We start from the raw sequence: 25,286 nt of genomic DNA on the forward strand, positions 1-25,286 counted from the left end.
TTAGAAAGAAAAAATTGGACTTGTTTTGATCTTTTGATTTCAACAGAGCTGTGTGCAGTGATTTCATTTTATAGGTCACAACACTCTGGAAGGTATCTCAAACCTGCCACTTGATTCACATTCAACTTTGCCTCTCTTAAGAAATCAACAAGCTTAGGCAGTCAAAAACAATACCCAAAAACGGGTATAAAAAATAAGGGTCAAAGAGTCCAAACGGAATGTCAATGACCAAAATATCTTCTTATATTAAGAAATCATCCTAATTAAGTGGGTGAGTTAGTGAGTCAGCTAGGTTAGCATTGTGGCTAAAACTAAACATTTCTGTTAATGTTGTCTTGATCATTGAATTAGAATCAAGCACTGAAACCTTAATTGATTTGCAACCTAATACCATTTGAAATCATACAAACAAATAACCCATTTTCTATTTCTGTCGGGTCAACTGCTACCAGTTCTCGCCGTTGGATATCATGTTTCGGTTACAAAAACATATTGTTATTGACTTTTATTTGGGTGAACATGTACAAAATGTTGTCAATTGAAAAATTTTAAGGATTCCTTTGCTAAGTTGTTTTCCTTTTTTTGCTGTATATTTGTTAATTCTTAATCAGGATTGGGCCAGGAGTGTTGAGTTGGACTCTTTTGTAAACTTGAATATTACTTGACCGGCTGTTTCTTCCTGTGTCTCTTTTTTTCTTTCTACACTCCCATAAATTGTATTATTCTCATTTACCCCTCATTAAAAATCCTAAACTTTTTTCATTCTTTCTTCCTCAGTTCCATGGACTGACCTGCACCTCCCTCCATTGCTTTTCTCTGTTATTCAAGCCCCCTCCTCCATCAATCCTTCATTCCTTTACATGATTACCATCCATCATCTTCTTCAAGTCTTTTCTCTTCGTATGGCTAGGTAGTTAAGAGTGGTTTGTAGTGGAGAGGAGAGAAGATACAATAACTATAATGGAGGAGTCATGCCTACTTCTGATATGTTCCTTTTTCTCTCTAGTGTCGACTTTGGCGCGACGAAGGAGACTCAAATCACAGAAAAAGCAATGTAGGTCAGTTCATGACGCACAAGAAGAAAGGGTGAAAAAGAATTAGGGTTTTAATATATTTTTAACGAAGAATAAAAAGAGAATGTTATAATTTATCGGGGTGCAAGAAGGAAAACAGAGAGGTGCATTAAGAAACAGCCTACTGTACCATATAAAACAAAGTCCACGGAAGTATGTTATTCAAAGGTTGATGATATCACTCTCTTGCATTTTGCTCTTTGCACCGCTGATTTCTTTTTCAAGATCTTTAAGAAAAATATTTTTCTACTAAAACTATTTTTTCCGGTACATAGTGGAGCCAATTTGTTGGGTTCAAACAAAATCTTACATCGGATAAAATAAGAGATGAACATGAGTTTATATACAGATAACATACCTCCATTGTTAAGAGGTCTTTTGGAATGGTACCAAAAATAAATCCGTAAGAGCTTGACCCAAAGCGGACAATATCTTACGAGTGTGAAAAAAATCCATGAATGTAAAAATAAAATAAGTTCAAATGATAATACGTAATAGCACTTGATTGTAATTAATATTTTAAATAAAGTGATTTTAATTAAACATCCATAAAAACTCTTAATGTATAATGTTGATTGATTACTTATAATTGGTGACGAATTGATATTATAACTGATTAATTTATAATCATTTGTTTAAACATTAATATTTAGATAATTGAATGAGTTTGATGACATGATTATGGTTAAAAAGATAATTTTATCTGTAAGTAATATTTATAGGAATGAGAATGACGAGTCTGGTGTCATATTATGTATTTAAATATATTTTTTGTCAATTATTGTGTCAACTACTTAGTTTGATTTATTTTTATCTTCATCTTTTTATCTTTATTTTTTTATTTATCTTTGTTTTCATATATCTTAATATTTATTTATTTGTAGATAGTTTAGTTTTAAACTTAAATTGATACATAAATGTTATTTTACACCAATAGTGCACTACTCCTTTAAAAATTTTGGAGATTTCATTTTACTGCGAAACTTGTTACACTTACCAAAACTTCACAGTAGCCCTCCTATGGCTTAAAATTAGTTAAGTTATTTGTATTGAACATTAATTATGTCAAAAATTCATTTGCTATATTTATAATTTTTAATTGTGTCAGTAAATAAACCTTCTCTGAGAAGACGAGGAAGAAAAATAAATTTGTGATAAAAAAAATGTTTATTAGCAACAAAAAAGAAATCAATTATTTTACTTAATTATTATACATCATTTAAATTTAATTTAAAAAAAAAACACCACGCTTATAAAACATCATTACCACAATTTTAATCTAATCAACTTATTTTTCATTTGTTTTTTTGTCACTTCATATCCTTGTACAAATAAAAACATATAAAAAAAAACAACACAAAATTGAATTTCTAGAAAACCAAATTGTAGCTATTTTTCGCGACATACTCATGAATTGCAGCTTAGAATCTATGTACCAGACACCAAATTCTTACTCTCTTATCAAAATGTGGTATGTTTGTAATAAAAAAAAATTAAAGTATGCCATCCTAAAAAAAATAGCAAATATCAGACAAAATTTCTGAAAATGTTGATAAAAAATGTAAGACTTAATAGGAAGAAACATGCTCAAAAGTAATATGCTAAGTATTGAAAAATATAAAAGGTTTCTTGATACCTATTATTGATGTAAAGAAAACAACTTTGAGATAAAAACACTATAACTAAAGCACTATAACCACTAAAAGCGCACACGATTACTAATACTGGTTATGGTTATGGAAAACAACGTTCTAAAAAAAACTTTAAAAGGTGATTGATTAGAGATTCATTAGAAGTCTAAATGACTTCAACCAACTTAGTTTTAAATTCAGATTTGGTGAGTTGTTTTCTATAAGAGAATAGACAATCAACGTAAACAAGGTTAAAAAAAATCAAATAAAACAATAAAAAGGATAAATGCGTGAAAGACATCACTAACACCAACTTTGATGGTGTAATTTATCTTTAATGACCACTTGCTTAAAACATTATACTTGTATAGAAAAACATTATTAGAAGAATACGAGTGCAATAAAGAAATACAATATAATAGAGACATAAATAAGAAAAAATACACTTTATTATTCCTATATTTGGGATAACTAATTTTACACAATGTGTAATTTATGCTATTATTGATTTTGAAGTGTGTGTATAAACCCAACAATGTCATTTGTGAGGTATTGTAATTATCGAAGTTTAAGTCTAAAGATGTTTCTTGGGTTTAAGATTGTATTAATATGATAATATACTCACTTAATAATATATAGTAAAAGTAATTCTGATTTGAAAACTTATTGAGGAAGAAAAATTGGTTGACTTGTAGATGTGAGAATATTGAATGTATTCCTCTTGTACAAGTTTAAGGAAAATGGTCATGTGAAACTCATTGAAGTCTCACCCTATGTTTGTTTGGTGAATTTATTGTTGAGAGAAATTATTGCAAACAATATGCACAAATTCTTCATGTTACAGACTACAAATCTTAGAGAACGAGAGTGATGATCTGTGGAATGTCTTCTTCAATTTTGTTAAGAGATAACGAATTTGTGATGATTTAGCATGATTTTTTACATTATTACCTTTGCATGGTCGTCCAATCACATCCACATGCCTTGGTGAAAAATGTTTTATTTTCAGATGCGTTATCAGTTGGAATGTGTATGCAAAACATGATGTTATTTGTGACAACAATCATTCTTTTGCGTGAGGTTGGGTGGAGAGGAAAGTGAATTATTCTCAACTTGTGCTTTCGTATATCGGTCTTTGTACGTGATCTTAGTTCAATGTCAAATGCTACCCTCCACTACACTAAAAACATATAAATTATATTATTTATAATATTACAATTTTTAATTGATTTTAAAATTAAGAATTATAAATTATTTGTAGTTATTTAATGATTATATAATATATTTTAAATTTTGTAGTGAAAGACTAAAATTAAACACAAATTTAAAGGGTCATGGAACGAATAAAATTTTGTAACTTTGTATTATTTATTTACTCCAATTATATATTTATTTTCTCAAAACTATTCTTGAACATTTTTCAAAAATTAATTATAACTAATCCAAAAATCATTTTATATTAATTTTGATAACAAAGGCAATTGTATAGTCTTTCTATGCTCTATATATATTTATATTATTTTCTCACATTAATCAAATTATTCAAACTTCCACAAACTCATCCTTAAATCCACTCACATTACCTCCAAATTCCTTAAGAAAAAAAAACACAAACTTTACCTTTAAATGTACCAAAATTCATCCACTTATTTTCTCTCAAATTTATCATTTCAAAGAAAAACACTCCTTAAATTCATCATCTCAAAAGAACATGCCATCAAAATGAAAAAGTACACGTGGAATTGATTTGTCCCAGATATCTTATTGAAGAAGGAATTTGGATTAAGTCCTATATTAAGATAAAATGATAATAAAAATCTGTAAATCATTTTTCTTACTTTCATTTTTTGTTAATATTTACTTATCTTAATTGTTTGAAATGATTACTATTTCAATTGAATGTATTATCATGATTAATTTTAAACATGTTTTAATTAATTTTTAATATTTAATTAATAATATGGGTCGTATATTTATGTTTAAGGTTATTTTCTTTTTATATATATTTTATTTAATTGAGTCCCCGTAAACTTTGAGCAGTCATGTTAAATTAATGTTAATGGTGTTAAAAGGTGATTATTTGTTAATTCAAACTTGCTTCTCTCTTTAATCTCCTTTGTTCCGTTACACAACTCAATCATAAACCATGGTGACAACTACCACCACTCCAATGACACCTACCATCACCATTACCACTTCGACGACACTAACCCCTTTCACCCTCTCCTCCGTTTCCATGTTCACCATTTCAATTTCACATTCTCACTTCCAACCTTTACATGTTATAAACCTTCATAAAACTCCTAAAAAAAAACTAAAAATCCAACAATTTGAATTAATTACAACCACCAAACTCATGAAAGACACGACTACTAAGAAATCAAAATCAAATAAGCAAATTGGAACTTAAGATTATTATAGTTCACGAGAGGCGAGGAAAGAACACTTGGATATATGAAACCTTGTGTTGTTGGAGTAAGAGTCAAAATAAAGGTTTGTACCTTGCAAAACCCTACATTAGGTAGAGTTGGATATTTGATTTTGTATAGTTCCTGACTTTAAATTTTACTTTTCCAACTTCTTTTTATTTTTATCGTGATGATGGGAAGGAGGAGGGTGGATGTGAGGTGAATAGGATGACAATGGACCAGGTTGGACACATATAATGTTAACTTATTATCCCATTCGCAATAAAAAAATTTGTCTATGAGAATACTGTTTTAAAAGTATTTGTTAATATTTTAAAATTCGCAAATATCCATAAATACTTGCAAATATTTAAAAAAATTATTTTATATATATATATATTTAAAATAAAATATAAATTAAATTACAAAAAATATAATATAAATTAAATTAAATACAAATTAACATTTAATTGTAATTAAATTTAATCTAATAAAATATAAAATAAAATTTCATTTTAATGTTTTGCGTGTAATGGATACCTACGGATACATATATTATAATACTTGCATCGAATCGTTTATAAACAAGTATATAAAAAATCCGCTATCTATCTGCAAGAAATAAATCTTCGCAGATACTAACCATCTTTCACGAATTTTATCACAAATACTTACAAGTATGAATAAGTGTAGTTAGAACCTTAATTATTATTGTACCGATAGTATGTTGATGATGGAGAAAAAAAGACTTGATGGACACATGGTCAACTTTATTGATATTAAACCTTATATAGAAAAATGTTTCATTAACCCTATTTAAAAGATATGAAACTAAAAAATAATAAATACAAAAAAACAAAAATAAATTATAAATATGATCATAATAATAACAAAGTTACTAATCAAACCATTCTAAATCATGACCGAAAGTTATTTCGTAACAAACAAATAATTATAAATATATAATTTTGTTAACCAATATTTCGTAATCTCAGATTAAAGTTTAAATAATCAATAATGCAAGTATTTATATCCAAACAAAAACGTATTAATTACTTATGGTTATTATAATTAGATGTAAGAATAATCAATATTTGGTAACAACTTTTTAAAGAACGAGATACCTTTTATCTCATATTAAAGTTTAAATAATCAATAATGCAAGTATTTATAGCCAAACAAAAACTTATTAATTACTTATGGTTGTTATAATTGGAATGTAAGAATACCCTATTGACAATAAACAATTCGAAAGATTGAAATTAAAATATTATGTCGACTTTATTGTTTTTTCTTACTCTCAAATAAGTAGAAATAGTTTTACCAATTAGTTTATAAATAATCAGAAAAAAATTTTGCGTAAGTGTTGGTCAATTTAATGAAAGTATATTTCTGGTTGCTTTATAAATCTGTTTATATTGAATTAAATTGTTCATAGTGGATAATAAACCAAGAATTATAACATTTAATTTTCTCTAACCAGCATTATATTTTGGGAACTTCAAATATACACAAGTTTTTTCATTTGGCATTTGAACCGGTGGTTGCTTGTTCCTTTCCATCAGAACCTTCCTGGCATATGAACACACTTGACCGAGAAAGTTAAAGAAGATTCGCGTTTTCTTTTCTTTTTCTCATTTTCTCTTTGGAGCATCTTCTGCTATAAATACAGAATTACTATTCTGTATTATTATTATTATTATTAATATTATCATTTTCTTCCGAATAATCGAAACCTGCAATTTACGATTCTCTTTCCAGCTACTGCCGCTGCTGTGGTCTCCATTTCCAGGGGGTTCCACTCGTTGAAATCTTTCTCATTGCAGATTTAACTCCGCTTCGCGTGCTTCGATTGTTCTCTTCGCTTCTCTTTCTTTCTTTCTTTTTCATTTTTGAAAATTAGGGCGTGAATTGGGCGAAGCTCGCGTGGGAAGGAAATCGAATAAACATGTTTTTCAGCGGCGATCCTTCTACTCGTAAGCGTGTTGATTTAGGCGGTCGCAGCTCGAAGGAACGGGATAGAAAGAATCTTCTTGAACAGACACGATTAGAGCGGAACCGGCGTTTGTGGTTGCGCCAGCAGAACTCTGCTGCACTCAGGATTCAGGTTTAGTTTCTCCGCTTCCGCATGCATTTGAGATAATTGGTTATAATCACTATGAAGTAACTTTAATTCAATGGTCTAGTTGCTGTGAAGTGTACCTCAGGTGGATCTACCATGCGAACAATTCTTTATGTTTCTTTGCTTCCATCTTGCAGCTATTGTTGCATTTTAATGCCTTGATTTTGGTAGTGAGTTGCCTGTGGCAATTTCAATTGTTGTTTTTGTAGTCTTAGGTGTGTGTACTGTCAAGTGTTTCAGATTCTTTAGGATGTTTTTGAGACGTGATGATGGGTGTTCTGGCTCTCAGCAACCTATGTACGCATAATATCATTAGGAATCAGACATAGTGACTTTAGCTGTTTTGAGCGGTGATGCAAAGCTAACTGCTGATTGACTATCGTCATTATTATTATTTTGATAAAAGACGTAGGAGAATTTTACCAAGATAGAATGCACCAGGAGGAGGATATGAAGTCCTCCTATAACTATAATGAAAAAAATATACAAACATAAATTACTAACATGTGCATATAAGTTCTTTCAACTGCTTGGTTATTGGCGATAACAATTTCCTTTAAATATCTGAGCAGAGGGCCGGAGAAAAGCCATAAACTCATTCCCATTCCATAATTAGATATAATGGTAATGGAAATAGACTGCATTTTGGACATTCTTATCTGTTAGAGTTACAAAACTATTCACGAGCCTCCCCCTAACAACAACACACTTCAACTGCTTTCACTAGAGGAACTAAAGCACTTCACTGCCATAAAATCACAGATTCTCATTCTTCCCGTAACTTTGAAACCTGTGATAGAAAGTTGGTCCAAATTGTTCTAAAAATAAATTTTGCCTTAAAATGGTGACAAAGGTCGTTTTTTTTTCCATTTTGTATAACATTTTAAAAAAATTCATAGTAAACTTTCTTACTATTATTTACACACACACAAACAAATGATTTATTCATCAAATAGAAAATATTGACACTAAAAACACAATTTAAAACATATCAAGCAAAAGTACATTTTTTATATTTCATATAAATTTATTTAGTAGTTTGTTATAAAAATATATCTTTTATTTTATGTGGTATTTTATTTTGAATTTATTGAATAAATTATATATATTGTTTTATTGCATGATTTTAATATGTTGAATAATTTAAAATTAAGTAATAATAAATATAGTTAGTAATAACATGTGATATTCTTTTCTCCATTTGTACCAAACTTAATTTTCTTTCGTCATTGAAGGAAAGTGTGAACAACTTCAGTGTCAAATAAGTTTAATTTGTTTTTAATAAGTAGCCATGGGTACATATGATTGATGAAATGCAACTACAATACCTTTTGTCAAGAATCATATTGGATCTGAAAGCTACATGCTGTAGAGGAAGACAAGTTCTTTGTCCCACTTGGTGAGCTCGGTTTCACGTATCACACCATTTTGATCTATTAATTTTAGGGAAATTCCTTACCAGAGCTCTCTCTAGATGACTTCCTTTAGTGTCCTTTTTTATTCCCCTCGCTTCCTTTCATAGGACCAAAGACCATGCTGTCTACTTTTTCTTCACTTGTTCTTCTCGTGACCTTCTTTTTATGTGCCCAAACCACCTTAATCAATTTTCTACTACTCTCTTGTTAATCAGTCATACACAAATCTCTTATATATAATAGTTCTATATTAGCATTCTCATTTTTGTTTCTTTTACTTTTCTCTCATGCTGTTTTCAACATTCACTAGTGAGAAGCATAGTAGTATGATAAAACTCGCTGTTGAGTTTGGAGTATTATGCAATTACAAATAACCCCATATGTCTTTCTCCATTATATGTAATCCTCATGGATCCTGTGTGACTTCGTTGTTGATTTCTCCATCCTTTTGAAATATAAACTGATCAACTCGTGGAATGCCATGTCCCATTTTTCCTACTTAAGCGAAAACACTTTGTTTCCAAAGTCTATCTCCAAAGTTCAAGTTTAAAGTTAATGTAGGATTTGCTGAATATGTAAAAGCAGTAAAAAGGTTCTCTATTTATAATGATCAAGAATGCACAATAAGGAAACAAAATAAAGGGTAATAAGGGATATAATCATATAATCCCTGATCTCGAGCTATATATCTAACCATATCTTGAATATTAGCCATGCATACTTTTCTAGTTATACAGTATCATATCTATAACATTCCCCCTCTAGATGGAGTATATATCATGAAACTTGTAACAGGGTATCATATCTTTAACACTCCTCTCTTAAATTTCAATTTGATTATTCCTTGTTCTCCTTGGTCAAGTTCCAATGATCATTGAGGAAATAAAAGTGTAGTTCTTGAACAGTTACAATGATATGGCATATAAAATGACCGAATCAATTAATCATGCATTGCACTGCATACATAATGTTTCAACATTGAAGATTTGGTTTACAATAGTTTGCCATGCTATTTAACATCTCTCATCTGTAGAATCAAAATTTAAATTCAAATTGACCTTATGAACTCGGGTAAATGCCTGTTGAAAGATGCCATGCCATTTACTTGCTGTAAGAAAAAGAAGTTTGTGCAATCCTAGATGCATTATTTTTTTAAATTTAATTTTGGTCAGTGCTCATCCTTTTTTTGGTTCTATGAATTTGTTTTATAAAATTATAAAACAATTTTTAATGTGTACATCTATGGGAAATAAGCATTTCATATTTCCCAACTTTAAAGCTTAGGCCCTGACAATATGGTTTCATATGTGCTATAAACATCTATTACTGGAAAGATGATGAGTGTTAATCTATCTTTCATGAGCGTCTTGCAAATTGTTGACTGATTCTTGCTACAGAAATGCTTCAGAGGGAGAAAAGTTGTCAGAACAGAACAGTCTAAACTACGAGAGAAATTTCTTAGCATCTATGGGGAGAACTGTCAGAATTTAGACAGGTGAAATTGGATTGTTCACTCTGAATTGTTGCATGACATCTATTTGTTTCCTTTCACTCGGTTTCTCTAAAAATTATTTATTTATTTAGTGTAGTCTGACCCAAACTCTGCACTATTAAAACTGAAGTTAATGCCACTTTATTTGCATTCAGGAATGCTTTTGGTCCAGATTCAGATTTCCTCCGTCAGTTCCTCTATTTCTTTAATGCAGAAAATATTGATGATTTTTTAATTCTTGTGCAAATTTGCCGATTGCTTCAACAGTTTGTTCAAGAGACTGGTAATTTTTAATCAACGTTCCTTTTGTCGTGATATTGTAGTTTATTTCATAATGTACATTTTATTAGGTTTTTAGCAAGTTTCTGCAAGCTGGAATGTTTTATTTCTTTTACATTAAGTCCTTCAACCACCAGAAAAATATCTGTTTAACTGACAATGCAAACCAAGCCTTGTCTGACTGAGTAGAGTCAATTATATGGGCATACCAACCAATGCCATCAAGCACGATGAATTGTATTTTAATAAAACAATTTATAGGAAGCTCCCTTTTAGTAGCTCTTTGATAATTATGTGTTTATCTTCGACCCTTTGAATTGAATTATCTTTCATTTACCAATATATACGCAGCACATTATTAGTGTTATTTTTTTTATATTCATTCTATATATATGTGTGTGTGTGAATATATATTTTAATTTAGCAGTCTTATTATTCTAAATGTTTTTTATTTTGTTAATAATGATAATAATAATAATAGAAGAAGAAGATTAATTGGTTCGTGGTTGGGGTGGGTGGGAGATTATCAGGTCACTGGGTTTTGGAATGCACTGAATGAGAAATGTGTCTCTGCCGCCAACAACTCTTCCTTTGCTGTTGGAACTGGGGAGAATATATTTCGGAGCCTTCATTCTGTAATATTTCAAGATTATTTATTCTAGAATGGGAGAGAATGCATTCCAGAACTCATTTTGGATGCTAAAATATTGATCTTGATTGCATGTTTGGAAGTTGTGCTTTTATTACTTTCTCAAATGTCCATTCCAGTATAGTTTTTATACATGCACTTTTTTTCTTCACCTTTTGTGAACATCCTACTAAGAGCTATATTACTACTAATCATCACAAGATAATATAAACATATAAGTAATGTTCATATTATACTTTAGAGTCTCTTATATAAACTTTCATTCACACAGGGAAATTATAGATATATACATATTTAAGAAAAGAAATCAAACAAAGTAGAAATTATTTTCCCTCTCTAGAAGTTATTTCTGTTGAGATTTTTCTCCTGAGATATCTTGGCTCCCATGTAACGATCCATCATCACAATTTGAAAACAAGACAAAAAAACACAACATGGTAATTCATATCTTAAAATCTCACATACATGTGTATATCAAAACCATATATGCATATTTCCACCATTCATACATGTAATTGAGCAATTCCTTTTTAAATAAGACCATCTTGAACCCATTTGACCCACCTGCAACATTCTACACTTTTCCTACCATAACGTCAACATATTATGTCATATTGCGACTCATTTAGAGTTTCAAACTCAAACTATACAAATTCACCATTTTTTTATCACTTTCAGCAATTCAATATCTTATTCATATAATGCATTACTAACTGATAATGTATATCAAGAACATCAACTATATTTCAAACCTAGAATAATCATCAAATTTCTAAAAAAAAATCATCACATGTATTATCCAAATAAAAAACACAAGGCTTTGAATATCATCCAACAAAACACATTCCCAACACAAAAACCAAAAAACATTGTGACGAAATCACATCCATAGTCCAAATCATCTACTCTATGGTGCTATCAAATTTTAACTAGCTTCACTTACAATTTCAACTTGTTTAACCAAGCTTATGCTCCCAACTTCGCTACTGTCACATGAAGGTAAAATCTGCACATAAAATACTCTGATCAACAATCTAGTCATATCATCACACTCCTGGACTGAGAGAGATTTATCTTTGCCTCATAAACCTCACATTCAAAGTCCTAACCCAAGGCATGCAACCCTTTCCACAAAACCATCTCAAGGAAAAAAAGAGCAAAGAAAAACTTACTAAAAAATGACTTTTGATAAGACAAAATTGTTATACTCTCCACCATGATCTCTAAGATTGACTTGTATCTATGAAAGGATGAATAACTATTTCAGATATCCAGAGAGAAGGCATAGGAAAAATGTTTTAGAGAAGATGGTTTTTGTAAAATGAAGTTTGAACAATTAGCCTTTTCTATTTAGAAGTTTTGTTTACTTAAATAATAAATCATTCATACTTAATCCAATTAAACTACTTCTACTCTTAGCCAAATTAACTTGGTCCTTACACTTTGCACTTTTACTATCATAAATGAAAAGGGTATATTGTAATTTTGGGAGGTATTGGAAGCAATGTCCCCAATTATGTAACACCAATAGTGCAATTTCCATGCAAATCATTAATGTGGAATTCCTTGATTTTTTTAAATAGTTCTTCTTCAAAACATCCAATCCCCTTCACTTCCACTCACTTCCTTCTCTCTTCATGTACCCTATACGAAATAGAGGATTAATGGATGTGTTGTAAGAGTAACTCCTTTATCTTTCCTTGATATTTTTGTTACCAATACCTTTTCCATCTTCATTTTTAATGCATCCACATTATTTAAATCTATTTTCTTCCTTTCTGTGGCCTGACATTTTTGTGCATATATCTTTCCTCATTTTGGGTGAATGAAGATTATTATAACCCCTTAAACGCTTAGCTTTTCCCTGCCTACCTGATATTGTGGTATGTTTTTTGATTACTTGATTATTTCCCCAATTTTTCAGCACTTTTACAAAGGTGCAGCGTGTTGAATCATTTACTCTAATTTGTATATTTTCTCTCCAAACAATTATGTGAATGATTAATGATTTTCTCATTTCTCTCAATGAATTCTTTATCGTGGGTAAAAAAAGTGATAGTGTACGACATGACAGATGCTACATCTATAATTTATTAGTCATATAAGAATAAGAATATTATTAGTAGCGTGAACTGAACTTCCTGTTTATGAAAGCACTTGCATCTAAGATATTATTGAAATGACATTTGCTAAATATGTTGAAGGATGTACCCTATTTCTGTTCTCATTGTTTGTACGTATTTTCTCCTGAAGGAAGTCTGGTTTTATATAAAAAATGTGGGTATATTTGAGATAGCAGTGAGGAGAATGCAATTGACAACTTAGTCCCACTGTTTTTATTCCTGCATGTCTTCTGTAAGCCTAATCACAATTCATGGACTTTGACTAAGTATGTAGACATGAAACCCAAATCTATCATTATTTTTGCTGTGTGCTGCTGATCTAAATATAGAACAAAAGCAATTATTGATTTGATGATATCTGCCTCTGCATCCTTGCTGTTTCTGCAAGTTTTACTTTGGGAATGGAGCTTAATGTGTTGGATTAAAATGTATGCAACAGGGGATGTTGTCCAACTTTTTGCTGCTGAGGACTACTTGTCCAGGTGTGCTTTGGTGAACTATCGAGTGAAGCAATTTGTATATACTTGTATTCGTGCTGTACATCATAATAGGTTGGTTTCATTTGTTTTAAATTCATTAACTTTTGAGCCTTTGGCTTTTCTATATTTTCTTGCTGATTGCTATTTTCCTTTTAGTTTATTGTTTTTTTTGCGTTGGATTCTAAGTTTCTTGTTACTGTTAAACAATACTACCTCCTTATATCCTTTTATTAGAAGAAGTAAGCAACTAATTGATTAACATCAATGAAAATAGCAAAGTTAGTTAGTTTTAATATGAATTAATAATGTCGTAAATTTAAATTTTATTTAAAAAATGACCAGAGAATTAAATTGTTCAAGTGCTGATTATATTTATCCACACTACTTGTAATTCAAGGAATAACTTTTCTTTAATGAGTATAACTTCTATGGTTAATAGACCAATCAATGCATCCACTTTTATGGGCAATAAAAGTCTCATTATTAGACTTTGCAATAAATTAAGGGTATAAAATTTAATTCATATAATTATGATACAAAAATTTGCACCCATATGTTTCCTGTATAGAGGACTGGGGATATTATTAGTTTATTTCTTCTGTAAAGTCAGAAAAAAATGGTTATATATATACATATATATATATATATATATATATATATTTTTTTTTTGGATATGAATAATTTCTCAAAACGGTTTTTTGTTTAGACTGGACCTGTATTCCTGAGTTTTCTTGCTTACTTCGATTGGAACACCGTTAGAAGTGGTGGCTGAATGGTGAATATGAAATTGAAATGGGTTATAGCCTATATAGGCTGTGGAGGATCTTGTCAATACTTTGTTCTTTTAACTTTTATTTGATTGGCTTGTGTTAAAGACTTAATACTCATGTTGTTCTTTCTCCTTATACCCTAAGCTTTTGGGTGAGTTGGTTGATGACATGGTATCAAGGTCTCTGATCATCAATCCATCCTTGCGCCTTCTGTCATAATTAAGTTTATTTCAAGAACAAATGACAAATGCACATAATTAAGTGGGTTTGTGCATTTATCGTGGTTCAAGCCCAAATAAATGGCTCATGAGAGGGAAACCTTTTTTTCATCAATAACTTCACTTTTGGGAGAGTTCGTTTTATTAGTGAGAAAATGGAGGCTGTTTGATGGGTTGGAGTATTTTTTGGGAGAGTTTGAAAGCAAGTTTCTACTGCTGTTTTTCAGTTGATTCTCAAATTCTCTAACCATTTTTTTTATAAAATATAATTTATTAAAAATAGCAGAGAAAAAACAGAGGTAGGGGAAGGATAAAAAATCTCCAAGGAAGTTAAAAGAAGGTAAAAGGACTAAAGACAGTTAATGTAAATAAAAACGCACCATGTTTTGCCAAGACCATACATACCTGAGATCAGAACTTACAGAAATCATTTGAAGATCACTATAAGGGGTCCGTAAACACTGCCCTATCCACTTACATATCTAAAGGCATTGGCATTCCCCTGACCCCTGGATGAAGGATGTGGTGCACAATGCTATTAGATTTTGTCCCCTTTTATTTTCTTAAAAGAGCAATATTATTAAGTGTAATAAACCAACTCCTCGCAAAGCTTAAGCTGTGGGGTGTGTCAGACAAAGTCCACATGAATTGTTTTATATCAAACATGCCTTTCATGCCTTTGACTTAAAGCAGGGGCAACACATTGATCCTCTCTACCTTGTGTTGTGATTTATGTTTATTTAGAAAAGTGGGAACATCAAAGAATTGAACTCTAGACCACATAGTCACATAGTCTAGGGATTCAAGAGTTCTAGGCAAGTTAAATTTCCAAGAATTTTACCTTTTAAAGGACCCTGGATCAGTTAGTTTTTATAAATTCTTTTCAACGCTGTAACAATTTCTAAAACTTTTCATATCTGTAACAATTTCTATTATTTGCTTTCTTGATTTTTCTCATGTCTAATTTTTATATACATATGGTTAAACTATAGGAAAGAGAGAATTACTGAGCTGAAACTGTATGTTTTTTAGACAACAGAAATGCTTTTTTACATTGAGAAAATGAAATCAACAATAAAATAAACAGAGGAAATTTGATATCCTTTAATAATAAAGATACAATAGGAGAATAATAAAAACATTTATAATATTACATATATAGTGTAGATATTATTAATTGTATAGGATCTACTACTTTTTCTATTGTTACAGCACCTAAATGCTTGTATGCTATAGACATAGCTTAGTTGTTAAGAAATTTTGTTTTTAAAAAAAAAGCTATCTTAATAAGATTTTGATTATTATATATCATGTATACAGGTTATGGTGGATGATGAATTAAACCAGGGCTCTGGTTTGGGTTTTTCTTGTGCCACTTTTACTTCTGTAATAATGAGTTTGTGTTGTCATTGACCTTTTAAAAGGAAGACACACTTGGCATGGATTTTGATGTTGCTGTATTTTTTTTTTGAAGAATACTTTAAAACCGTGGAGAATTTTTGTATATCTACTACTTGTTCCGTTGTTTTTCTTGGGTACATGAAATTTCACATATATAATATAGATTGATAGTAAGGATTGATTTTTGTGTTATCATGCTTATATGGTATTTTTTCTGCACAGGTATCACTTGAAGGATCAGCTTTTATTAACTCTGAAGGAATCTAATGTATCTGCTATTCCTTTATTGGAAGTCTTAGTATTGTTGATAGATCCCAAACTGCCGTGGAGCTGTAAGATAGTATCAAGTCTGTCTAAAAACAGTGCATTTAGTCTACTTAGAGAGATTATTCTTACAGGAAAGGTAACATTGCAATTCTTTTTCTTTAGTTTTTATTTCTTGGCACCCTACAGCATCATCCCCATCTAATGCTATATTAAGGTCAAGGAACAAGTTAGGACATCTTGGTTTAACATATTTATATTAACTATCATTGTGCGTCATCTTTTAATTTTCTTAATTGATAATCATCGTACTATGTAAATATGTTCACCGTAGTGTTAGGAGCCAAGAATTGAAAAGAGAAAGAAAAGAAAGGTTTCCTATTGAATACAATAAAAGAACAAAAATAGGAGACCACTCTCTCCTTCAAGGGCTTCCCCTTTGCAAAGAGCTGAAGCTCAAACTTTAATAATTCACTTCTGTTCTCCTTTCCTCTCCTTATTTTGCATTTATATCTAACTAACACCTCAAGTAACTAACTCATGGATATCTTAACTAATTTCTTCTTTGTGTATCGTAACATGTAGTGTATATTGTAACGCTTTCTATCTTTATATTGTGTGTGGGAGCATTTTTATCCTGGATAATGTTCTCATCTGAAGTTTTTTTGATGTGTAAGGAAAACTCTTTTTTTAATAATAAACAACTAATGTCAGACTGTTGAATTTGAAGATGTGCTCCTTCAATGTTATAATGTGGTGTTTGTTTTGGACTTGACTTGACATGTGATAATAGTGACTCAAACGTCTGCTGTTTACCTAAGATGATGTTACATGGATTTCTGGGAGATGTTAGGGACTTCAGTTTTGTCCAACCTGATTATGGTCAGTACAGGCTGACGATTTTTCAAACTGATCAACCCAAAATTGAACAAAAATACATATCATTGATTTTCAAAATAAGTTCTATGCAAATGCGGGAAAATTATTACATTTATCTTATAACTTTTAATTTGTAAAAAAATTTCAGATTTATGTTATTAGTTACTTTTAATAGGTGGGAGTGGCGCATATATAAATAAAACATGTTAAAGGTGAACATAAAAGGAAGCTACAATGAGTGAACTTGCTGTCTAGAAGTACAGAGTAGATATTAATTGAGTCAGCTTCTAGAAGCTGGGCGGCAGATAACATTTTATTTTCTAATGGGTGGGACTGAGCAAAGGCAATAATGTAGTTTATTTCTGGATTAACTTCATTATTGTTACAAAAAGCCTGTAGAGCATGGTTATTGAACTCGCGAGTTAACTCATTAACTCGGTCGAGTTTACGAGTTCACGGAGTTTACGAGTTCACAGTGTGTGAACTTTTTCTTGTTGTAGGATTGGTAGAATCGGTTGTGGACTCGTTAAACTTGCCTGAAAACACGAGTCTGGTTTTGATTTTGCGAGTTTGAGAAGAAATTTCGAAAACATAAAACAACTTCTTTTTTAGGTTTTTTGAGCTTTTGTTCAAGCGTTGCTTTCTTTCTCATTGTTCATCTTCGTTCTCACCCGTCAATCTCATTGTTCGATCTCGCCCTCTGCTGCGCTCTCGTTCATTAGGTTCGCTCTCTGTGGTGCCGTCGATCTCGCCGTCCCTTGCACCTTCATTCTCATCATTCAATCTCGCCGTCGATCTTGCTGTCGATCTTGCCATCAATCACGTCTTCGAACTCATGGGTTGTGTATGTGTAAACCCTCTGCCATCGAAACTGTTGGTGATGTCTAAATTGATTTTATGTTTTAACAGCAAAGTATTTTATAGCACAATATTAATGGGTTTCATTTTACAGCACTGTACCATTCATTTAATTTTTCAAAAATAAAGTTCACTGCACTGTTGAAAAACCCTTGCTGCTACAACATTTTAAGCTCTGGCATTTTATTTTTTATGTTTGTAGTGAATATTTTTATCTCATTATGTTCGAAAACGCATCAAATCCAGTAGAAGTTAATTCAAGTGCATCTTGATCAGTTAAAAGTAGAAGTAAAAATGCTCCGAGAAGTGGAGACATATTTAGATTTAAGCATCATTTATGAATTAGTATTTTTTTTTCATGTAAAGTAAACTCTTACAATTTTATTGGACTCTCACGAGTTCACGTAAACTCTTGAGTTTGACAACCTTGCTATACAGTCCTCTTACAAGGCCAAGGGAGAATATGCCCTTCATTGGACCGCAAAATTCAGAATGCTCTTGTATTCAGATCAAAGCTTGTTTTATATTATTAATGGAAGTTATTAATCTGTATGAAGAAACTTCCATGCAGTGTATTGCATGTGTTTGCGTTAGTTATTTGTGTGTCATTAATTCGAGGAATTCTGAGCTAGTGGATCAAATGTACACTTGAATCTTATATTCCATCCATGTCATAATTCTAATCAGACTGCTTCTAGTTTTTTTTTTGTATGATATTTATGTTATACTATGCTTTACTTGAACCCATAAACTACCTAAATGATCTACTGCAGGATAATGCTGAAAATTGTATTTACAGTGAAAAAGGATCATCATTGGAGCGTGTGCTTACTGTTGTAACTAGCCACATTGGTCAGAAGCCATGTATCTGTTCACCTACTGATCCAGTATATAGCTTCTCATCACAGATCCTTTCGATTCCTTTCTTGTGGCATGTTTTTCCAAACCTAAAACAGGTATTCATTTTACTAACCTATTTAATTGACATCCTTTTCTCTGTTTAAGATGAGGTTAAACAGAGGTGTTTCTCATCAAAGATGTTTATTTGTTCTGTAAATATATGGGAGAACTAAAATCCAGATTGAAGTAGTGTTCAGAGTATCTAATCATTTAACATAGAAACCATGTATGATGGTGATGAAATTCTTGGAAATCACTGAAAGAAGTTTTCCTCGGTAATTTTAAACTCCTTTAAAATTCCTTTTATTTCTCGCCTGCTGAAATGCAGAAAATTAATACATTCCAAATTCTTTTTGTGCTGATGGATCTTCATTGTGAAATCTACCAATATAGAATATAATCCTGTTAACCAAAACGGAAGGAAAAGGTCAACATGCCATTCATAATTCAAGTAAAAGGACCACATCGGAAAAAAAAAATCTTTATTTATGTGTTTTGGGCGTCTCTATGCTACTTGAATAATCTGGGGGATTTGGTGACCACCTAAACTGATTAAAATTGAAATTATCCTTGTCTCTTTTTGCTTATGTCTGTCTTTTCAAATCTCCAGCTTTCATGCTGAATTTTCCTTGGCATGTTGGATAACGTTCTACAACTATTTTTTTCTACTTGCTTTAACCTTGAAAAGTCTTGTGAGAAGTGTGATTATTATTTTTTCTACTTAGGTATTTGCAAAGCAGGGCCTGGGTCAACATTACGTTCATCAGATGGCAACATGGTTACCAAATCTGATGAATTCTCTTCCTAATGATATATCAGATGAATTTCCTACCTATGCCTGTCTTCTTGGAAATATATTAGAAACTGGTGGAATTGCTTTGTCTCGACCTGACTGTTCATTCGATATGGTAAGGAGACTACAATTGCCATTTGTTATTGTTATTCTAGTTTTTAATTTTATATTGCTTTTTATAGTTTAGAAAATGGATTTTAAGCCTAACTAAACATCAAAATTGGCTTCTAAGGTGAGATATGTACTCACTTATGTACTATAATTTGATTCGAAATCTCCAAACATATCCTTACATTGAGAAGTAGAGATTTTGAATGAGCGATTAAATATTTGTGTGCGACTAGATATTTGTAGGTAGTTTGGTAGCTAGTTTGTCTATTAATTTATGGTATATGAGTTTTTATTTGATTGGCTATACCAGATGTGATAGTTTTTCCTTGAAATTTATAGTTGTGTTGCTTAAACTCTACGCCTATTTTGCTCTTGGGCCTTGAACATTTTTATTCCATTTGAATGAAATATGGAGACTTTTGGTAAATGATAAACATAGAAAAGATGACTAATCTTAATGCATTGTAAGCAATATTCGATGTTGAATATAGTTGAATATCTTAATGATATCAATCTTCGTGGTTGACTATGGTTGAGTGCCTTATTAGGTATATACATACTAGTGAGTAGTAAGTACAAAGCTCATATTTTAACGCATTAAACCATGTATATAGTATAAAAATTAAAGGTCTTAATATTTCACTGTAAGCATAAAATAGCAAATTCTAAACAGGTATATGTGATCAAGATAGCCTTCTTTTGAAACTTTTAAATTCAATTTGAAATTATTTATTGGGACTTTTTCTTTATTTTTGTTAGCTTGCAATCTTTTCATTGTATATTAATGGCGAGGCGCTTAATTTGCAGCCAAAGGAGCTAGTTTAATGCATTAGAAAACAATTATAAGGAAGACACATGATTTATAGTCAATATATTCGAAGTCTTAATAATTTGATTCTGCTTTAACTATTGACCTATATAAATGTAAAACTTCTTTGTAATACAAAATTTTCGAAATTATGCAAAAGAAAACAATTTTTCTTGTTACTCTTGGTCTCTTGTTTAGGATGAAGGAGGAAGCACTAACAGATTGAAGAACATTTACAAGCTTTGTGGATTAGGGCCGTAAGGCTATGCATTTATCTACCATTACGATTAAACTTTTAACTATCTTCAATTCATTCTACACAAAGTTATGTCATTAGATATGACTGAAAGTGTATCTTTAATTTATTTTTGATTGGGGATTAGGCTTGGTGGTTGAAGATTCAGTCTTTAATAAGAATGAAGTTTGAAAGTTATTGTTAAATGCTAAGTTGATTTGTGTTTGTTTTGTATGCAGGCTGTAGACCTTGCTTCTGTTACTACATTTTTGCTGGAATCATATCCATCTCCGACAAGATCTGATGGTAGAGAGAGTACGATTCTGATCAGACATTCAAACTTTTCTTATTAGAGATATTATTCTAGTTTTTAATTTAGTGAGGATATTTCTGAATTTTTTGTTGGTTATCATAAGGTACACTTACATCTATATATACATAAGGAGACTAATTAGGCGATAACCTAACCATTTAATCAAGGATTGATCAGCTTTACCTATATAAACAATCCTCAATATATACACATATACATTGACGTTATGAAGAAAGAAGGCAATTACATCGCTGGCGGCAATATTAAAAAGGCCAAAAGAGGAAATAAAGAGTCAATCCCAGGTGTCTGAAAAATTTAATTAAGTAGTCTATACTTTTGTTTGTGGTATTAGTTATGAAAATGAACTTAAAAAAAGTAACAACCTTAGGCAAAAAATTGACAGAAGCCAATAATACAGTTCCATCTTATAACAGGGGATCCATATTGCAATTTGTCATGACCCGACAAACAAAGCTTAAGTTATTATTACGTGAAGGGACATGAATGGTTTTATATTACTTCTAACACCATAACATAGCAGCCTAGTTTTACCTGCAACCACTGAGTGTATAATTAAAAACTGCACAAAAGTGGAAGGACACTATTTTTCAGAACCCCAAACAAGCTAATCTATCATAGAGAAGTTAACTTGCAATGCAAAAATAAGGGTGCAACTGTTTCTATGTTAAATTTGAACATAACTTGAAGCCTGGTTACTATATTCAATCATAATTATTAGATTTATCCTTTTTTGTATATGGGAGATGGTTCTCTCTTTACCATTTGTTTTTAAGCTGTGAATTGTTAATTTCAGATTCTAAAATTGCCGATGATGAAATGACTGGCGAAGATGAAGTCATGGAAGTAGTTTTGGATAGGAAATTGAATCAACAAATTTCTAATGCCATTGATACTCGCTTCCTTTTGCAACTGGTATACCATCTTGCAAATGATTTCTGTATAATGTCAATTTTTTTTAACCATTTATTTTGAAAAATTGATGAATTGTGTGTTTTGTCACATGCAGACAACTATATTATTTAGAGATTTTTCATCTTCAAATGGTTCAGATCATGAGCCAGAGGACAGGGAGGTTGCAGCTGTTGGTGCAGTTTGTGGATTTTTACATGTTATCTTCAACACATTGCCACTTGAAAAGATTATGACTGTACTTGCCTACAGAACTGAACTTGTTCCTATACTTTGGAATTTTATGAAACGGTGCCATGAGAACAAAAAATGGTCATCTTTGTCTGAACGGTTATCGTACCTCTCTGGTGATGCACCAGGTTGGCTGTTGCCACTTTCTGTATTCTGTCCTGTTTACAAGTAAGGATCTTTTATACTATTTACTTTTTTATTACATGCTTTTATTAATGCATGAATTGTAGATTCTGCACACGTTTAGTGTTTCCTTTAATCATAACCTGTCTTTTATCAGGCATATGCTCATGATAGTTGATAATGAGGAGTATTATGAGCAGGAGAAACCACTATCACTGAGGGATATTAGAAGCCTTATCACTCTTCTAAGGCAGGTAATGGAATGGAATGGAATGCCTGTTTTAGTCAGACAAGTTGTTGAGAGTTCAGAGATTGAAATCTATAGTCCCAGGAAAAGGGGAATTCACTCACATATTTAAAATGAAAAAAAAAACAAATCTTTGTAGCTCTCTAATTAAGACCTAAACAAGGATGTATACCAATGTGTACATGCATCAGTGTTCCAAGAATTGACTACGCTACATTTTGGAAAATCGGTGGTCATGACTAGAAATGTCAAAAAGATCCCTAAAGTTTTAGCACAGTGCCCCTTACAAATGTAACGTGCTTTGCAGTGGCGACTGATTTTTGAAGTTTTCTGTTTCTGCAGGCTCTGTGGCAGTTATTGTGGGTGAATCACACCACGTCTGCCAATTTGGTAAAATCGGGTCCTGTCAGCACAGCACTTAAAAAGCAGTTCGAAGCTATTCAACAGAGGGTTAGCATTGTAGTCTCTGAGCTTCTGTCCCAGGTTGAGCAATTTTTCATGTTTCCACACTGTTGAACTTGGAAGATGTTAGGAAGTTAAAAATATGAGAGGAGAAATAAAAGAGGAGGGAATTAAAGGCGGAAAACTGGTTAGTTAGTTAGTAGAGAGAGAGAGAGTATAAATAAATACATAGTTGACTGAGGAGGGGATTATGAGATATTTCTTTTGGGTATAGACTGGACATATTTTTCAGTGGAGGAAGGTTGGCTTCCTTGGGGGTGCATACTTGTATTTTCTATACATTACATAATGGATAATACATATACATATACATTCATTACTGTTGTTTGAGTGTTGAGGTGAGAAGAGAGTGTAGATTGGGTTTCTTGAATAAAGAAACCTAACAGAAGATGTCATGATAGTATGATGTTTTTCCAAGGGCACCACTTGATGCTTTACATTATAATGGGTTTATACATTTGTGGCTTCTATAGTGCTATTCTATAATTATTTCTAGGGAGTTTTAGAGAATTTGGACAGCCTTACATTGTAATGTTTCTTATTCCACTTTGAAGGATATCGAATATTTTCTGTAGTGGTGCTTTAATTCCTTTTTCACTAATAAATAATATTATCTCTGGTCCTTTTTTATAAAAAAAATTATATATCATTGGTTTCCTATAAAAAGGAATGGAAATATATTTTCTTCTATTAATTACAAGGAATATTTAGAGGTTATCCATACTCTTCGAATACTTAATTCAAATTGCAATTTCTTTGATACCTCTGTCCTAAAAGGGCATCTGAACTACTAATAACCTTATGGATCTGAAGGTTCTTTTATCTTCTTCCTAATTAACCTTTATCCCCCACAGCTGCAAGATTGGAACAACAGAAGACAGTTTACATCACCCAGTGACTTCCATGCTGATGGGGTGAATGACTACTTTATCTCTCAGGTATTTCCTATACAATTGATATTTAGGGTTATATGTACAGAAACATGATTTGTTAGTTGTGCAAATTTTTTCTGCAGGCCATTATAGAAAATACACGAGCAAATGAAATTTTGAAGCAGGCTCCTTTCTTGATACCATTTACTAGCAGGGCTAAAATTTTCACTGTAAGAATCTCACTAAGTTCTGATTTGATTCAATTAGGGGTTATTTTTGTATTACAGAATTACACTGGATGATAATGAGCAACTTTGGAGTTTCAGATTATCATAATATGTTACCTAAGTGTTTCATAAACTAGCTTTTGTCTATTTGTTGTTTCATCAGTCTCAGCTAGCTGCTGCTAGGCAAAGACAGGGATCTCAGGCTGTTTTTACTAGAAACCGTTTCAAAATACGTCGGAATCATATTTTGGAAGATGCCTACAATCAAATGAGTCAGCTGTCAGAAGATGACCTTCGAGGACTGGTAAGGCCTATGCTAATGTTTACTAACCATTTCCTCCCTGGTCTTCAGGAGAGAACTTGTAAGTCATCCTTCAATGTAATTTCAGATTCGTGTGGCTTTTGTTAATGAATTTGGAGTTGAAGAGGCAGGAATAGATGGAGGTGGAATATTCAAAGATTTTATGGAGAACATCACACGTGCTGCATTTGATGTGCAATATGGATTATTTAAGGTCATATGGATATGATTTACTGTATGTGTTTCATGTTTCTTAACGTACAACAACTGTTAGATATAAAATGATTTTTGTGCTTCATCTGCTAGCTTAAACTTTGGGAATAGCCCTCCGTTAACTCACACCCTTCTAAATTAAAGTTGAATTTTAGCAAAGTTAGGCTTGTACATCATATTTATTCTCGCTTTAGTTCTAAAGGGTTCTTGAGTGGGAGGGTGCTAAATATAAAACTCTTCATGCTCTTTTGCCTGACAAACCTTTTGGGATAAGCTGGTTCATTGCAAAACTATTCACATGTAGCCTAAGTTTAGTGCAGAATTGGATCTGGATACTGTGTTAGTACTTTTCATTTCAGCACAGTAGCCAAACTTGAGCTGCAAATTCAACTTTTACATATTGTTGCAGTGGAGTGGCTGGTTTGGGGTGTATGGGTAAAGTGTGAAAGACAAGAATTG

General features: G+C 31.5%; 1 protein-coding gene across 3 annotated transcripts in view; it reads left to right on the forward strand.

The window, feature by feature from the left end:
- Positions 1–6,638: 6,638 nt before the first annotated feature.
- The window catches only part of UPL6 (ubiquitin protein ligase 6), a 29,368-nt gene continuing 10,720 nt past the window's right edge, over positions 6,639–25,286 (forward strand). The window contains exons 1-17 of one of the 3 annotated variants that reach the window (XM_088114797.1): positions 6,639–7,219; positions 10,047–10,144; positions 10,297–10,424; positions 13,632–13,743; positions 16,283–16,463; positions 17,926–18,047; positions 18,861–19,017; positions 19,687–19,869; positions 21,148–21,223; positions 22,036–22,154; positions 22,249–22,550; positions 22,663–22,759; positions 23,095–23,235; positions 24,069–24,152; positions 24,230–24,316; positions 24,477–24,617; positions 24,703–24,828. In XM_088114797.1, the coding sequence (XP_087970923.1) occupies positions 7,061–7,219; positions 10,047–10,144; positions 10,297–10,424; positions 13,632–13,743; positions 16,283–16,463; positions 17,926–18,047; positions 18,861–19,017; positions 19,687–19,869; positions 21,148–21,223; positions 22,036–22,154; positions 22,249–22,550; positions 22,663–22,759; positions 23,095–23,235; positions 24,069–24,152; positions 24,230–24,316; positions 24,477–24,617; positions 24,703–24,828 (2,313 nt within the window). In that variant the 5' untranslated portion in view covers positions 6,639–7,060. Of the gene's footprint in view, positions 7,220–10,046; positions 10,145–10,296; positions 10,425–13,631; positions 13,744–16,282; positions 16,464–17,925; positions 18,048–18,834; positions 19,018–19,686; positions 19,870–21,147; positions 21,224–22,035; positions 22,155–22,248; positions 22,551–22,662; positions 22,760–23,094; positions 23,236–24,068; positions 24,153–24,229; positions 24,317–24,476; positions 24,618–24,702; positions 24,829–25,286 lie in introns of all 3 variants that reach the window. The other 2 variants (XM_088114796.1, XM_047322491.2) reach the window with 2 other exon arrangements.

The sequence above is a fragment of the Vigna umbellata genome, chromosome 5 (genome assembly GCF_029865625.1).
Source record: "Vigna umbellata cultivar VRB3 chromosome 5, Vumbellata_1.0, whole genome shotgun sequence".
In the NCBI taxonomy this organism is placed as follows: domain Eukaryota; kingdom Viridiplantae; phylum Streptophyta; class Magnoliopsida; order Fabales; family Fabaceae; genus Vigna; species Vigna umbellata.